General features: G+C 47.1%; 1 protein-coding gene and 1 long non-coding RNA gene across 3 annotated transcripts; one reads left to right on the top strand and one right to left on the bottom strand.

Annotated features, from left to right (window-relative positions):
- Window positions 1-59: 59 nt before the first annotated feature.
- LOC112542085 (uncharacterized) lies at window positions 60-9,840 on the top strand. Its single transcript, XR_015798410.1, has 4 exons — window positions 60-764; window positions 4,204-4,280; window positions 4,843-4,966; window positions 6,637-9,840. It is a non-coding gene; the product is annotated as an uncharacterized LOC112542085 (long non-coding RNA).
- Window positions 9,813-16,896, bottom strand: POFUT1 (protein O-fucosyltransferase 1). Of its 2 annotated transcripts, none has more exons than XM_088153711.1 (7): window positions 16,671-16,896; window positions 15,715-15,836; window positions 15,295-15,477; window positions 14,929-15,041; window positions 13,536-13,728; window positions 11,192-11,434; window positions 9,813-10,643 (listed from the first exon to the last, which is right to left on the bottom strand). In XM_088153711.1, exons 1-7 carry the CDS (start codon window positions 16,786-16,788, stop codon window positions 10,455-10,457), a joined length of 1,161 nt encoding a protein of 386 aa, XP_088009837.1. In that variant the 5' UTR covers window positions 16,789-16,896; the 3' UTR covers window positions 9,813-10,454. The 2 variants fall into 2 exon arrangements, with proteins under 2 accessions (XP_088009837.1, XP_088009836.1); XM_088153710.1 differs by having other exon boundaries at window positions 15,715-15,832; window positions 16,671-16,803.
- Window positions 16,897-16,907: the final 11 nt, after the last annotated feature.

Here is a 16,907-nt window from a genome sequence, read left to right as displayed (position 1 = left end):
GCAACGGGCGGGCTCCTGCCGCGGCCGCCGCCGCGATGCCCCGCCCTCTCCAGGGCGGCGCGGGCACTTCCGGGGCTCGCGCTTCCGGAGGGCCGTGAGGCGCGCGGGCCGCGGCGGTGGGCCGGCTCGGGGTCCCCGCTCCCCCGGACGCGGCTTGGCTGGGACCCGACCGGCGGGGGCTCGCGCGGCGCCCGGCCCGAGCCCCAGCTGGCCCGCGCCAGCCTTTCCTCGCGCGCGCCGCCCCGCCCCGCCCCGCCCCGCCCCGCGCTCTCGCAGCCCTCGCGCTCCTGCCTCACCCCCGGCCGTGGCTGACAGCCCCGCGGGCGGCCACGAGAAAGGCCCCCCAGGTTAAGCGGTGAGCAAGGTCAGCCGCTCGTGTGGGACGAAAGGGACCGCAAGCCCTGCAGCCGACCGGGACGACGACGACGACGACGACGATAATAACGCATTAAGCCTCGCATGCCGCCTGTCGGCCCTCGGAGGCAGACCGGACTAGGAAACCGACGTCGGGCAAGCTAGTGCTGCTTCGTGATACGGTCACAACAGCGGAATCTCGCAAGTCCGAATGCGCTCCGCGAGAGCCCCGAGAACCCCGCAGTCCAGCCCTGAGCTACGGATCTCCGCCGTGGCAGGAGCCCGAGGACCGGACGGCCCGGAACGCCCCTCCCAACTCGCGGCTCTGTGTCAAGTCCACAAAGTCCAAACCCCAATTTAGAAGAATCCTCGTGAAACCAGGCCTGGCTCAGATAAATGCTCCTTTATGGGTTGGTACATGCAGCTTGAAGCAAAGCTTTGCTAAAACTAAAGCCTGTGTAAAGTTCCCTCTACTTATTCCTCCCCCCTTGCTACATTGGCGCCAAAATCCTTTCTCACAGACTGGTGGCCTTGTGCATTCCTCCCACTGATAACACGGTTCTTCCCAGCCTTCAGACCACCACCGGTTTTGTCTGCCTTCAGGTCTTGCTGTAAATTCCCATATCAGTTTGAGCGCCTCTCCATCTCATAGCAATAACCCAAACACAACTATAAACTACCATCCCCCCCAGATACAAATGGCAGAATCAAATCAAGCAAACACCCATTGACTGCTATAGCTTTTTAAATTGACATTTGATTGATGCAGGTTCTGGCACTGTCACTGAGGGCCACTGGGAGCCCCAGGGACAGGGTTCCAAAACGTGGCCTTTGGAGGGAATGAGAACCCCACTCGGCATGGGGACCACTATCTGACTAGCCTCCATGGATCCCAGTTCAGCGCTGCTGCTGCTCCTGGATCCAAGAGATCCTGGAGGTGTCTTTAGCATCTCAGTGTCAGTCCTCTAAGGTAGACCAAACCTGGAAACCAGACACACAGGCTAAGACTACTCTTTTGATAAGGTTCCAGTAACAATCTTGCAAGTCTGAATGCCCCCCTCCCTCCTTTATCTTCATGAGAACTAGGGAGGATCAAGTCTGAGATGCTTTCTCAAATTACATTCCTGCTTCGGATTCAGGTTTCTTTTATCTGGCCATTGTCTTGGTAGCGGCTCTTCCTCCTGTTCCTCAAGGTTACTCTTACATCCCATTACACCGCCCAACCCTAAACAGCTCTGAACACCTGACAACAATCAAAGAAACTAAAATAAAATAAATAAAACATCAAAGATTAAAGATGGCAAGTGCATTGAAGTGAGGGGTCTTGGTCTCCCTCAACCAAAGACCTGGGTGAAGAGCCGGGTCTTCACCACTCTTCTGAAGAACAGCAGAGTGGAGGACATCCGGATCTTGGGGGAACCTCATTTCAGAGGGCAGGTGTTGCTACAGAGAAGGCATGATTCTGGGATCCTGAGAGATGACATTGTTTGATTAAAGGAACCTGGAACATGCAAACCCTGCAGGATTGAATTGGCTGGATAGATGTTATGGGAGACAGGCAGTTAAGCATGTTGTGTGAACGCAGCTAGTAGGTCCTCCCAGGATTTAGTCCTGGCTTTGAATCTGAGGATTATGGTCATACTTCAGTCTGCTGAGCTACGTTTAGCCCCTTCCACACACCTGTAGGAGGGCTGGTGGTGAATTAAGTGCCTTGAGTGATCCCTTTACCTGTAGCCCTAGTAGAGTTAGTTCTGGATGTCCTCAGGCCAGAAGAGAAATCTAAACTGCATTTCTGCATGACTCCAGGTCTGGCTCCAACTCCAGAGGATCTCGTCTGCTAATCTGTACCCACTCAGGTACAGTCAGAGTGGGAAAGAGTAGCACACATAGGCCCAAAGCTATTAAGCAACCTTTGAAATTGTGGAATCCTTGGTGCTCTCTGAGCTTGGCTGTTGGCTTGCAGACAGTTCATTACCTGACTAGGGAACATCATCAGTGCAGGGGAGGGTGGGGTTTGCTCCCTGTTTATATACGGTAGCTTGTCCTGCCCGTGTTGGTGGGGTCTGGTTTCCTCCTTAGTAGTTTGTTGATTAGGGTATTGTTTTCTGCTTGATTGTTTGCCTGGTGTTAATCCCTGCTTATCTGGGTGTTGGCTGCTGGCTGACAAGTGGTAGGCAGTGAAGATTTTTCAGTATATAGATCACACGATCCCTGCGCCTGGTACTGGTCAGTGGCAAGTTCTGGACACTGCAAGGGTAATCCCAGGTCTGCAGTAGTCAAGGTAGTGTAACTCAGGAAGGGTTACAGTTGGCACCCTCATCATAATTGTGCAAACACAGTCCCTACCACAGCTGCCACTTGCAAATCCAGTGACAGTTGTGTTTGTAGGGCACATTGAACCCAAACTGCCAAGCTCCCATTTTAGTCCATTCTACCCCATTGTGGTAAATACAACACTTTGAGGCCAGAATGTAAACACTATGAGAATGGTAGTTGTTAGTGGGTACAGTGATGACTGGAATACATAAAAAGGGTAGCTGTGTTAGTTTTATTTATCAGAATCACAAGAAGGTCAATTGCAACTTTACTCTGTGTTAGTCAAAATGAGCCCAGTCTCAGGTATCACACAGTAAGGATTCAAACAAAGGGGAAACACATAACAAAAACAGGCCACAAGGTTTCAGGAGACTGAAAACTCTCCTATAAAGGAGATATTGAGGGAACTGGAATTGGTTATTCCTGAGAATACTTAGAGGGCAAACAATGTATTAGGTCATTTAAAGCTGGGTTTGCACAAGAACCAGCTAGGCTGAAATTGGGTAGAGTAATACACAATTCTATATGCTACACAAACTCTTCTGTTGTTTTAGCATGTTGTGTGAATTAGGCCATTGCAAATAAATCGTAATGTGATTTCTTTAGGCTCTGCATGTGTGAATGTATTTGTGTTTTTTTAACCCAAGTTTGGGGTTAAGCGTGTCATACGAAACAGCCACTGGATTATCACACACAAGAAGGACACAGTTTATTTTCCTATCATCCATGAATGCAGGGCCCAGAATAATAATCTTAATTTACAGGAAAACATGTTCTGAATCAGTTAGGAAAACCAGTGACCACTGTCTCTCAAAGAAGCTTTAATCTGGATCCAAGGCTCCCTTCCAATGCTATAAACATCAGGGGTCTGATAGCACCTTTTCCAACTTAAAAATGTTATTAGAAGACATAAGCTTTTGTTCATCAGATGCACAGAGTGGCTAGACCAGTGGTTCTTAAACTGTTTGACCCAGTTACCCCTTTTCTCAGTCTCAAATAATGACATTATCTCCACAAAAAAACACACACTGTTGTTTTACACAAGTGACTTGGTGGCAGGAGTCCTAAACTAGATACTCAACTCACAAACAAGCTGTTACAAATTGCTCCAATGCCCGCAGGAGATGCCCAGGTTACCCCCAGTTTAAGACCACCTGGGCTAGACTGATGTAGGATTTAAATTGGGGTGAGGAAAAGGGAGGGGAAGGCAGGCTAGTTATGCAGATGCTGGTTACACGTGGGACAGATTATAAGTACCCTATCCATTAACAATTGTAGTGGGTTAAAAATCCATTGTGTTTGTTAAGACCTTCTGAGGTTGCCTGAAACCTTTTGATATACAGTACAGTATATGAGTTCAACAATTTCTCACTTAAAGGTACTGTTTTCTAAAACAGTCTCGAGGTCTGCTATGGAGTGTCCTGGGAGATTGAAATGCTCTGGTAATACCATGCCCTTATTTGAGTCCTACCTGATGTCAAACTTGTGTCCATGAATTATTTTGGGTAAAGTTGTCCTGCTTGTCCTACCTAGGATCCAGAGTGGCTTTGCTGGCAGATGATGGCATGCATCACATTGGAGGAAGAACATGTGAAGACACCTCTAATCTTGTATGTGTACTTTTGGGGGCCTGTGACTGTTGCTGGGAGAAAGGAGACATCTGGGTTTGTCGCAGGGTCTGGCTCCCATGTTGGCATCGTTGCTTTTTGCTGCTTATGAGAGTCTACTTCAAGTTGGGTGGATGTCTGTATGCAAGTATGGGCCTGCCACCCAGGGCCCGAGAAAGTGCAGGGTCAATATCCAGTATGGGCTGCAGCTTATTAATAATGCATTTGAGTGGTTGTCCACCAGTTGTCACCTACAGCTCAAGCCATCTAATACAGCCCTCCTCCTACCATGCCTCTCAATGCTGTGGTTCTGTGAAGCACTAATTTCCTGCTCTTCAGCCTGAAAGCATTGTTTTTAGTATTTTGTAATACATTAGAGTTGTGCTCCCAAGAGTACAGTCCAAACATGGTAGAAGAAAAAGCTGATGGGAAGGGAGATGAAAATAAGAAAATTCAAGCAACAGTCTTTAATGCATTACATTATGTAAAGCAAGCTGTGATGAACTTTGGGCTACTTAGGGAAGCTTTGATGATCTGCCTCAACTCTGTTCCTCTTTCTCCCAAGGAAGGTGTGTTCTGGTGTCTCCTGTATGGAAAAGCACAGGACAGCTGATGGCAGCCAGCAGCGAGTGGAAGTGGCTGCTTTTCACTGCCAGCTTCTTCCTATGGAAAAACCCCTCTTATTCAAGGTGAAAAAAAGACTGTGGGGCAGATACGGATATGCTATCATTGCCTCCTTAATTCAAACATTATTTTCTTGGGATTGCACGGCTACAGTGTTAGCCCAGGAAAGTACATACTTTCTTTAAAGAGGTGCCAGCTGGTACAACTTCAACATTTGTTCCAAAGTACTTTTTTGGCTTCAGATTCAAACCACATCAATCTGACAAATTTAAGGGAATTGACCAGAGTGCCAATCCGAGGTCTCGTGCAATTAAAATTACTCTTAATTGCAAGTAACTGAAACCAGTGAACTTTGTTTCATCTAATGTATTTTCACTTGGTGACGTTAGTCTGGGGAAAAATAGAGTTGTTTAAAACTTGCCTTATACAAGGTCATAATTATACTCACTTATGTCTTGGACACCTTGCAACTGGTCTCCTGCCAATACATTCATTCTACACGAGGCTGCCCTCAAAGACCACCTAGAAATTACAGCTGCTCCAGAATGTAGCGGCACGAGCAGCGATGGGCAAGCCTTGCTATGTCCATGTAACACTCTGCTACATGAACTGCACCAGTTGTCATTTGGCTTCTGGGTGCAATTCAAGGTGCTGGTTGTTACCTGTGAAGCCCTACATGGCACAAGGGCTGAATATCTGAGGGACTGATTGCCTTCTCTGTTGCTGCATCTGGCCTTTGGAACAGAGTCATTCCCCCCCCCCCAAGATACCTGCATAACCCCCACCTTGCTGGCCATCAAATGATCTTTAAGAAGTTGGCTATCGCCCCAGACCAGGGCCTAGGTGACTTGGATGGGTCCCCTTTAGTGGTGGGCATAGTGGGGATCTGTTGTGATTTCTTCTGTGGTCTCGCTCTGCACCTCGGTTATGGTTCAGGATGGGTCATGTACAGTTTTATATTTTATTGTGCTTTTAGCTTGTGAAGCTGCCCAGTCATTTGGAACTGGGTGTCTTAAGGAATGCGACATTATAAATAAATGCAGTATAACTGCACACATTCTGCAAGGGGATAAATTCTTCAAATGCATATAGAAGCACCTGAATAACCCATTCTGCATGATAATTTTTTATCTTTAAAAACAGATATTTGCAAACACATGTATAAGACCCCACAGTCTGATTTTTTTTGTCCTTTTGCTCCTAGTATCAGTCTAACTGGATCCACATAAATTTCCACATTTGGAAATTTCAAAAGAGAAGATAGAAACTTAGCTATCTGAGTCAAATCAGTCTTTCCTAAGCGTATGCCACCATCACATTTTGATTTAATCTGACCAGAATTAAAGCTAGGAAGAATTTTTAAGTATAAAGAGACACAGGAAAAGAGTGGTGATTTATTATGAAAAAAATACAAAATTACCTATACAATTGCTTTTTAAAAAAAATAAAATACAGCTTCCAATGTCATATGCAGCACTCAACACCTCAGTGCTCTTTATCCTGAGCCAGCCCACAAATGGAGGTTACAAGCACTTGTGAAGCCGAACTGCACAGTATTTAGCAAACCAGAAAGATGTACCAAACCCATCTTCCTGTAAGCTCTGAAAGACCAACATCATTAAAGTAACTGTAATTCATTAATAATACTGCTTGGCACTTTCTCCCACATGCTTTCTGATATACAGCAGCAGGATACTGAAGGTCCAGTAACACAGATTCTTATTTCTTTCAACAGATTTTTCAGACTTTGAATTAGGAAGCTTATGAAGATAAATGCGTGCTTCCATGCATAAGATCTTACATGGGTCAAGACGTGACAAATTTATCAATAGCATGGAAGGAACTGTCAGCCCTACGGGATAGACCAGATCAGGAACTGACTCCACTAGGACTATCTCCATTCTCAGGACTTAAGAAATGCTCCTGTCCTTTTGGTTTGTGTAATGGGTTCTAAATATTTGCTTCAAGGCCATTTCCCTGGGTCTCTACAGCAGTGTTTCTCAACTTTGGCAACTTTAAGATGTGTGGACTTCAACTCCCAGAATTCCCCAGCCAGCCAAGGTTGAGAAGCACTACTCTACAGGAACAGAGAAGGGAATTCCATCCCTCTCTCCTCACCCTGGGAAGACGGTAGGGCCAACAGCTCCCTTACTGCTGCTTCAAAGAGCCAGCAGGCAGCCAGCTCTTTGGACAGGTCTGTCAGTCACCGTTAGCCTTGAAAGCTAATGGAAACTCCACAAACGGGGGCAGTATAGCATTATAGAGTGGAGGCAGAAAAGAGGGGAGGACAGGTGCCTTTCTGCTTCATCAGAGAATTTATTAAGAAGGCTGTACTTCCCCAACCTGCTGTTGAATCTTAGGCTAACTGCAGATGGTGAGAGCTGCAGTAAAATCGCTCTCTGCAATCATAGACAAAATGCAGGCTTATAAATTTATTCTAGATTGAAATGCATGTGGCATTTACATTTCTGAAAATGCAGGGCACTTAGAATAAATTCCCTGCATTTTCAGAAGCTTCTTACATATATCTAAGAAATTTAGCTGTTTGTTAGAAGAGCGCATGAAACCACCAGCCAGTTATTTCTCAAGATACCACAACATTGTTTCTCCTAACCCTCATCAGAACTTCACCACTATTGGGGGAAAACACTTACAATTCAGGTAAGCAAAGCTGGGAGGTAAGATCTGGTACCTTACTGCAAGATCACCTCTTTTCCATTAATTGTCTTTGCAACTAAAATGCTGCCTTTTCCCCAGAATCTCAAGCAGGCAGGGGAGAAGATCCCTGAAGTCGAGGAGCCTTTCTGTACGCTATCGTATCCTCAGCCTTTTGTAATGTCACTTAGAACATTATTGGGAGATGAAAAAAATTCATCTCTAGCAGCTTACATAAATAATCACTGATGCAGTTCCAAGAGGATGGTATTATTCTACTAAATTGGCTGATGCCGCTCAGCAAGCTGGCAGCCGCGCTGTGCTTCTGCATCTTCAAGGGCAGCCTTAGGTAGAGCAAACTGCAGCGGTTACAGGAGAAGGGCGTGAGTTGCTCTCTTCAGCATCTCCTGGACCCAGGAAGGTTCACAACTGGTGGACCCGCCTAAGCTGGCCAAAGATTTCCTGGGCATGGCCTCCATCTGCACTCCAGCAGGAGCCACCCACCCGGGAAAAATCCGATGGCACACCAGACGCTTCGGGGGCAAAACACCTCCAGCTCCAGCAACAGCTGGAAACTCCAGGGAATCAGAAGCTTTCTACAGAAGCAGTGACTCCATCTTACTGGGACTGGGTCTCAGATGGTTCTTCCCTACCCAGGCCACGAGTCAGGGCATCTCCCCCATCTCCTGCCTGGCTAGGAGTGGAGGCGTAAAGTTGGCCTCAGCAGCAAGCTGAGGCTTCATCCCAGTCCAAGGGAAGGCCTCTCCCAGTGGCTTCACTGACATAGTAAGCAAGAGGGAGGGAGATGGCCAAGCCCTGGAACACCACACACTCTTATTACTATGTTATCCGTTTTACCTAACCCAGACACTTAGAATCTAGCGAATCAGGCCTCATACCAATTTTTGTACTATGCAACTAAAGTACTGGCTGCATAACTGGGGGTCAGGGTTCCAGAAGACACCTGTTTAGCCTCCACGTTTAAAAATGGAAAAAGGCAAATCTGCAGGGGAGGCTTTAATTTGGATTCCTGCACTGAGCAGGGCATTGAGCCAGATGGCCTCAAGAGCCACTTTCAATTCATTCCTTTTGTACTTACGGAGGGAAGAGTTTAATAGCAGCACCTGATCAAGTGAACTGAGTGTCTTTCCATGGTAACACCCTGGCACACTGGGCCATTTGCTGGGGGCAAGCCTGGAGTGTGAGGGGTGGTTCCACCTGCCCACACTCTGGGCAGGGGGTTGGACTAGATGGTCTTGCAAGTCTTTCCCACCCTTTAGATTCTAGGATTCAAAGCAAGAAACAGCTGAAGTAACTTCTGAAGGCATTCAGATTTAGTGGACTGCCAATAAAACCTTTTTTGGTATATAAAAAAATATTTAAAATACTTTTTATCACTCTTAGAAGCCAGTCAAAATGGCACAAGCAAACAGAGAAAAACGAGGCACCGGTGCTGCTGAAAACAGCCATCAATAAGATTCAGCTGCAGCTTAGGACTGCACAGCACGACACCAGGGGTACCAGCACTTCTCTAAAATTAGGCATAAGCAGAGGCCAAAAGTCCACTCCACTTTTTAAGATTTAGAGTATTAAAAGCAGACTGGTTATTTCTGCTAACACCTTTTAAAAATTCACAGCTTCAAAGCTTAAGAAGAATGGCAAAAAAGCCTACTTCTCTTTCAAACAAAATAGCTTCAACAGAGAGGCCAGATCAAATTTTCAGGAGGGAGAGCAAAGAAAGAGACACATCGCTAACCAAGCTCTAGGAATCAAGGTAGACATTCAGATGGATGATTATGGGCCATCAAAATGGTGTCAACTTTTAGCAACCGCATAGATTTTCTCCATGATGTTCTGCCTCCAACCTGGTCCCTCAGGTCTTCCAATGGTACCCCCTCGCCACTGTAACTGAGTCCCTCCACCTCGCTGCTGGTCCTCCTCTTCTTCCCTTTCCTTCCCCCTTTCCCAGCATCAGAGCCTTCTCCAGAGAGCTGGGCCTTTGCACAATGTGTCTGAAGTAGGATAATTTGGGCCTGGTCATTTGTGAGAACTCTGGGTTGGATTCGTTCAGTGATCTATGGGTTTGCTTTCTTGGCTGTCCACAGTATTCTCAGGAGTCTTCTCCAACAAGATACTCAGAACTCTCTGAAAAATGGTTGATGTATCCAGTAAAAATAAGGAATGAGTATGTTTTTGTGTTTTAAAAAAGAGATGATTCCTTGGAGATTGCTTTTCAGCATTTAGACTGTTATTTCTGTAAAATACAAAACCACTTTAAAAAATCTCTCTTGTATTCTGAAAAGTTTTTTTTTTAATGTATATTTATTTATTTATTGTTAAACTTGTATGCCTGGAGGAGTATACTTGCAGGACACTCCTCCAGTTACTTCAGAGGCTTCAGTGCTAATTAGGACTTTGTTCTGAAGATCCAAATCACATTACAGATCCCAGCAAATTCAGATTTAGTCTCTCTAGTCCAAGCAAAGGAAATGGAGATTGAATCCATTCTGGAAAGAGGTAAGCTAAAACACGCCAGGCAAATATTGCTCAGGGGCAATTAAACCGTCTTCTGTTTGTCAGTACTGAACTCCAGAACGTTTTTGTGACTTACTGATCGTGCCATTATAACGTACTGGGCACTAAGCAAGCACCAGTTGAGACATTAATTCTGATTGAGGTAAGAAGGCCGTGAAAAGGGAAGGAGGAAGTTCAAGTAGCATATTCAGAGGATTCCTTGATTCAACTATGGGATTTTCTGAGAAGTCACTCTATTCTTCCAGCTCAGACTATAAAAGAATGGCACCAGGGTGAATTTACCAGATGCACGCTTGCTTCCAACTGGGTTTAGTGTTAAGCTGAGTTGTGTGTCACGAAACCCAACGCATATTGTCCTCTCTGTTACAATTCATCTCGCAGCTTTGGTGGGTAGTCCATGCCAAAAAAGGAGGATGGCCTCCTGTGCACATCCCGCTCCCGTTTCACAAAGGCAGTAAAAGAGGAAACGCAGTTGCCAATAAAATGATCAGACTGGCCAAGAATATACAGATCTATCTGGGCAACTTCAGGTTGCAAATATACCACTTTTATCTGCAATGAGAAAACAGGCAGAATGCATCATTTACACTGTTCCTGGAAATAAGGGACCACAAACGAATAGCAAATGTGAGGTTCAGAGGTCCATATCACCTTAGAGCCAGGATTTCTGACAGCAGCCATCCCCAATCCACTGCACCCCCGATGCATTGTAGAATTACTTAATATTCATTTCCTAATATCAAACGCGAAAGCTTTTTTTCTACTGGGGTTGGTCTTTTATTTAGTCACTTTTCAAAACAATTATCTTCCCTTAATGGTTTATACTATAATCCATTTCATTCAAGATTAATAGAACAAATTTGTAAGATGTAAATTGTGCTGGATTGTGTCTGGGTGTGGTTTCTGCTGTTTACTCTTTCATTCTTTTATAATTATTATATTCTGTTTTTATGTTGTTGGTTTTGGGCGTCTAAATCAAACAAATTAAATTAAATTTTGGGGCATGATCCAGCCTCAAAATGGTGAGTTTTGCACAACTATACATAAGTTCAACCTCTGCAGAGATAAATACAATTTTCTTTGGTTGGGATGGAGATTACCTTTTGTTTGAAAAACTGCTGTATTTCTTTGGTATAGGGCTCAGAGTCAGTGGCAACGTACACGGCTTTTGCATCTATCTTCTTCACCCAGAGTTTGAGGGCTCGCTTGATCTCTTTCAGGTCTGGCAAACACATATCCATGGTCAGGGGCGCAGCGGTATTGCGATTGTAGCCCACACATTGTGGTGACGCCATTAAATGGGACCCAGCAGTGCCCTCCTTCAACATATTGCATGCATTTTTCTAACAGAAGACAGAAAGAAGGGAGGGTAACACGGTCAATACTGGCTGTTAGTCACGGTATCTATGTCATTAACTTCAGGGGTTAATGATTTTGTACTTCCTGATACCAATGGGGAACATGAGGGGGAAGGTACTCCTGCACTCACATCCTGCTTGTGGGCTGGCTCTAGCACCTGGATGGACACTGGAGAAAAGAAGTTGGAGGAGAAGGCAGCTTGTTGAAGTCTGACATTAATACTTGGGAAAACCACACAGTATATCATAAAGGGATTGATTGGTTAGCGCTTTGGAAAGAATGCAGTGATTCCCCAAAGTCAGCAAGGGTTTGTCAAGAGTGTCTGACCAGACTGACCCTATCCCTTTCCTGGTTGGTTGAACTAATTGCTTTAGTACACCGTGGCATGTTGTGGGCCTAATATAGCCAATCCTTTATTACAGTCAATGAGCAGATGTCGTAATATATCTTCCACTTCAACAAAAGCATCTGACAAAGTATTCCGAGATATTCTGACTAGCAAGTTAGTTAAGTGTGAGCTGGCTGGTCTATCTCTCAGTGTACTAAAAAATAGTGATTGACGGCTTCTCATCAAACTGAAATGATGTATCGACTTTGGTCCTAGGCTGGCACTCCTTCGATTTTTGTCTTAATTGCTTGGATTAAAAAAAAAATGGAGGGAACGCTTATCAGATTGGGAGATCAATCAAAACTAGGTGAGGCAGTTCAAATCCAGAAGACAAGTAACAACTAAAAATACCTGAGAAGTAGGCAGAAAATGACTCTATGATATTTAATAAATGCACAATTCTTCACTAATGGAAAGAAAAAACCCCAAATACACAAGTATAGGAGGTAGACGGGTGTGGAACGCTATGTACAAAAAGGATATTGAGATTGTAATTGATCAGGTGGTGAGACATGGCTGCTAAACAGCAAAAGCAATTTTGGGCCAAATCAATAGAAGTCTAGGAAGCACAACGCACTGAGTCCTGCATCCAGTTAAGGGCACCACATTTTAAGAAAAAAGCGGCAATGAAGATATAGTCAGAGGATGCTGAAGCTCCCAGGCTAACAACTTGACTCTCTCCCTCCTCCCATTTAACATCTATGGGCAACTGCTGGGTGAGACCTGCTGGCACATATCAGTATGCTGATGACACTCAGCTGTACATCTCTACCTGGCTGTCCAGGCACTTTACCAGCGCCTGGAGGCTGCGTGTTCTGGATGGGGAAGAACCGGCTTAAGCTCAACCCTGACAAGACTGAGTGGCTGTGGGTTTAAGGGCTTCCTGTATCTGATGATTTCCCATTGTTAACTTTGAAGGGGGTTACGTACCCCCAGGCAGAGTTGGTGCTCCATCTGGAGGTCCTCTTGGACTCATAGCTCCTGCTTGAGGAGCAGGTGGCAGCTTTGGCCAGGAGGGCCTTTGCACAAATGTATCTTGCATGCCAGTTGTACTCATTCCTGAGGCCCTGACCACAGTCACTCACTGCAATACGCTCTACACAAGGCCGCCCTTGAAAAGCATTCTGAAGGCATTCCAGTAGGCTTCTGGGTGCAATTCAAGGGGCTGGCTGTCACCTTTAAAGACCCCTTGTCTTTAATGGCATGGGGCAGATTACTTGTGGGACTGCCTGTCCCCTGGATCTGGCACAGTGGGCATGCTCTGGGTCCCCTTAATGAGACAGTGTCACCTGGTGGGCCTAGGAAGCACGCCTTCTTTGTCATGGTACCTGCCCTGTGGAACAACCTCCCCACAGAGATACAGACAACCCCAACCTTACTGGCCTTTGGAAGGCCATGAAGACCTGGCTCTTCTGCCAGGCATTGGAGCCAGGCTGTTAGTTTGGGAGCTCCAGCATGGGTGCCTGGCGTAGGTGTTTGGCCTTTTTAATGAGAGGGCCCTGACCCCGGTTTCTGGTTGTTTGTTTTATTGCTGTTTTATACGATATGTTCACCACCCAGAGTTTTGCCTTACTAATTTGATTAATAATAAAAACAGGTTCTTACAAGTTCTCTCTTGTCTTTGTCATTGGTGTGTAACCGAACACAAACACAATCATGGGAAACAGAACTTCTATGAGGCTCTGTCAGTCACATACCCAGTCTGAACCCACACGCAAATGGATTCCCACGTAGGGTCTGATTAGGAGTGAATTAATATAGGACTCTCCTTTATCCACCATCTCATCAGACCACACCACATAGCGCTGCAGGGGCCGGTACTCTTCCAGAACAGGAAACTGGGCTGGTGCACCCGGAAGGGCAAGGATAGGATGTTCAGAGGGTGGAAACCTAAAAGAAAACAGAACAGAAATAGAAACATGGTGATTCGTTCTTTTCTTCCTGGTGGTCAAAGGAAAGAAAGAGCTGCCAGCCTGGCTGAAAGTCTGAACCAAGTGACAGGAAAACTCCAAAGCACAGAGATCTTTTAATTGAATGTTTTGGTGGAGGCAAACCACTCTGAGCCTTCAGGAAATGAGCAGCAGCAGATAGAAAAATCCCTACATTTCCTATACTGTCAATGTTACCTAGTATGGTAATAAAATGTTTGCAATCCAAAAAGCTAGCTCAGGTCACAAAGAGAGGAATGAATAAATAAACAGTTTCGCTCGGTAGATATCAAGCAAGTAACTCCAGCAACTGGCAGAAATAAGCTACGCCACCATCTTACACAAGGAACGAGATGGGAAATAATCTTCAAAGCTCAACTTGCAAAGCATCTTGCTTGGTGGAAATATGCAGGAAGGCATTCCAATGAATGATATCGGCAGAGACAGGTCAAGCCAGGGATTCCCAGTTTGGAGAGATGAGGTCTGCGCTTGGTCTTTAGGTGGCTTTCTACTCTACTACCATATAATCTGAGAGATAATATGCAGTCTGGCCACAGATCTTCCCTATTCTCACTTGTTAAAAAGGCCTCAATAATGGATCAATCCTCCCGTGAAAGAGGATACCCCAAACTCAAAGCACCACTAAAAGTTCCTATGCAGTTCTATCAGTTTCCTGGAAAACAGAGGTAAATAAGGAAAGAGAACTTATAACACAGTTTATAAAAATATTATTTGTATATTTTTATTACTGCAGTTATGGAATTTGGCTTAGAAATACAGAGCAATTCTCCAGACACCCTGCAGTGCTTTGGGGGGTGGGGGTGACCTTGTTAAGAAACCAACACTAAAACACACTTCCTTGTAATTTAATCAGGAGCGAAAAACTTTGCAGAGAGTCAACATATTAAAACTTATTATGCTTCTTTACTGCCCAACATTTGGCTGAAACCAAAACAACTCTAGTGGAAACCCAGTCTTTCTTCTCCCAGCCTCAGTGATAAATTAATGCTGTATTAATGTGCCTTGTTTTAAAAAAAAAAAATTGCTATATTTTGCTGATTCAGGGTGGGAAGGCAGGATGCGTGCCCCTCTAATCTTACTATGAATAGACTGCCTACCCAGGATCCTGCCCCATGAGCAATCCCCAACTCATACTTGCTACCTTTGGTTCCAGTCGTCCTTATAAAAGGCACTGAAGGAGAGGCCTCCAAACAGCTCCGACCTATCAAACTCCACAGCAAATTGATCCCAGAAAGGCCCAAAGGGGTTTCCATCCTGCAAAAACAATGGGGGATGTTGATTCATGACAGCAGACCAAGGCAGAGGCAGGAGCTCTTTCCCAGCATCTCAAGGCCCTCTCCTGAGATCTGCACACCTGTTTGACAGCTAAACATGGATAAAAAACACTGCCAGAAACGATTTGCAAAACACACTGTTTGGGACACAACGGCCAACGAAATGGAATGGCAACGTGAGTAGAAAAGTTCTTGAATTTGCCCAGATCCTCAGGAGAGGGGAGGACTCCTACCTTCATAGGACAGGTCTTTTTGTCAGCGCTTCTCTGAGCTGCAACTTCAAAGCAATATGCCACTCTCTTGCCAGGAGGCCAGTGGGTAGGTGCCAGCTTCTCCATAAATTCCTCCAAGCTAATGACTCGGTGGTATTTTAGAAGAGGTGCCAGCTTGAAGTATTCTTTGTACGGAACATGCAGCTACAACAAAAAAGAGACCCACGTTTACACAAATACACTGAATGCATAATTACGGAACAATAACAAATCCACATCACAGTAAAGGAAAAACTGCCCGCTTCCAATTCAAAGAGGACAAACGGGCAAGTTGGATATACTCCTGCACCAAATATTTTGCCCTACAAAGGGAGCTTGCAACGATCTCCGCAGGTACATCAAGAGCTTTGAGTCCCATCCAAACAACTAACGACGACTCACATTTGTGTAGGGCGGCCTGTGATGCCGGTACTCAATCCAGGGAGGCACAGCTAAAGTCCGATTCATCGTCTTTGCAAACGCCAAAGAGCCCAGGAAATGGTCCGCCTGATTCCCAAATCTCCCTTGGAACAGAACGGAAAAGACCGTCTCTTACTCGCTGGGCAAGGAAAGGGCGGCGGGCCTGGACGGGCCTCACCGAGACTCTTCTCCTCTCATCGAGCTGAGCTGAGCTGAGCTGAGCGGCTGAAATTAAAGAGCTCTCAGGTCAAGCTGAGCAGGTGGGCGGCCGTGCAAACTGCACGACCGACCGACCGACCGGTCTTCAGATTCTGGTGCCCCCCTCAGCCACAGAAGCCCCCTGGGGGCTCCGGGCCAGGCCCGCTGCTTCTCAGCCCCCCGCCCCACCTCACAGGGCCGTTGCGAGGGAGCGCTGGGTCCGCAAGCCAGGCGCGGCCCGCGAGATGCCGAGCGCCATCTCGGAGACGAACGGCGGGAGAGGGCTTCGCGGGGAGCCCCGCGCACGAACCCCACCGCCCCTTGGCGGGGCCCTGCTCTGCGTGAGCTTCGGCAGCGGAACCCCGGCGCGAGAGAAGCGCTCCCCTTTGGGAAGGACGAGGGAGCAGCCGCCGGGGATGCGGCGGGGCGGGGCGGGGCGGCCGCGCGTCCACCCCCGATCAAAACACGCACAATCAGAATAACCGAGCGCAGCTGCAGGAGGCCGCGGGGACTCCGCCGCCCGCGCCCGTCCGCCCCCCCTTCGCAGCCCCCTTCCCCGTAAGGCCGGGTCAAACCCCCCCCCGCCGCACGGGGATGACGGGAGCTGTAGCACAGCCTCCAGGGAAAGGCGGCCCGTCTGGAGGGCGCCAGGTTGGCGGCGGGCGATGCGGGGGGTAAGGCCGCACCGTCCTCTGAGCCTGACGGCGGGGGAGCCGGAGGACGGCGGAGCCGGGCCTCACCCATGCAGGGGCAATAGAGCAGGTAGCCAGCAGGGTCCCAGCCGCCGTCTGCGCCGCCCAGGCGCGGAAGGGCAAGCAAGAGCAGGAGGCCGGAGCCCAGGCCGCCGAGAGCCGCCATGCCTAGCTAGGCCAGGCCCCCCGGGCCGTCTCCATAGATACCGGCTCGCCCCGCCCCGCCCCTCCCGCCAGGCCCCGCGCGCCAGGGAGGGCAGGCCGAGGTGACTTCCGGCCCTGGCC

This window comes from Python bivittatus, unplaced genomic scaffold (genome assembly GCF_059951505.1).
Source record: "Python bivittatus isolate LINGU-HERP-01145 unplaced genomic scaffold, Pbiv_v1 ctg000700_np1212, whole genome shotgun sequence".
NCBI classification, from domain to species: domain Eukaryota; kingdom Metazoa; phylum Chordata; class Lepidosauria; order Squamata; family Pythonidae; genus Python; species Python bivittatus.
The sequence above is the reverse complement of the archived record's forward strand: the minus strand, read 5'-3'. Positions and strand labels throughout refer to the sequence as shown.

Excerpts from the sequence above, each read along its gene's own strand:
- POFUT1 (XM_088153711.1), bottom strand. The coding sequence starts at position 16,788 with ATGGCGGCTCTCGGCGGCCTGGGCTCCGGCCTCCTGCTCTTGCTTGCC. Across the intron at positions 15,478-15,714 it reads ACAGGCCGCCCTACACAAAT|CTGCATGTTCCGTACAAAGA; the intron begins GTGAGTCGTCGT and ends TTTTTGTTGTAG. Across the intron at positions 15,042-15,294 it reads AAAAGACCTGTCCTATGAAG|GATGGAAACCCCTTTGGGCC; the intron begins GTAGGAGTCCTC and ends TTGTTTTTGCAG.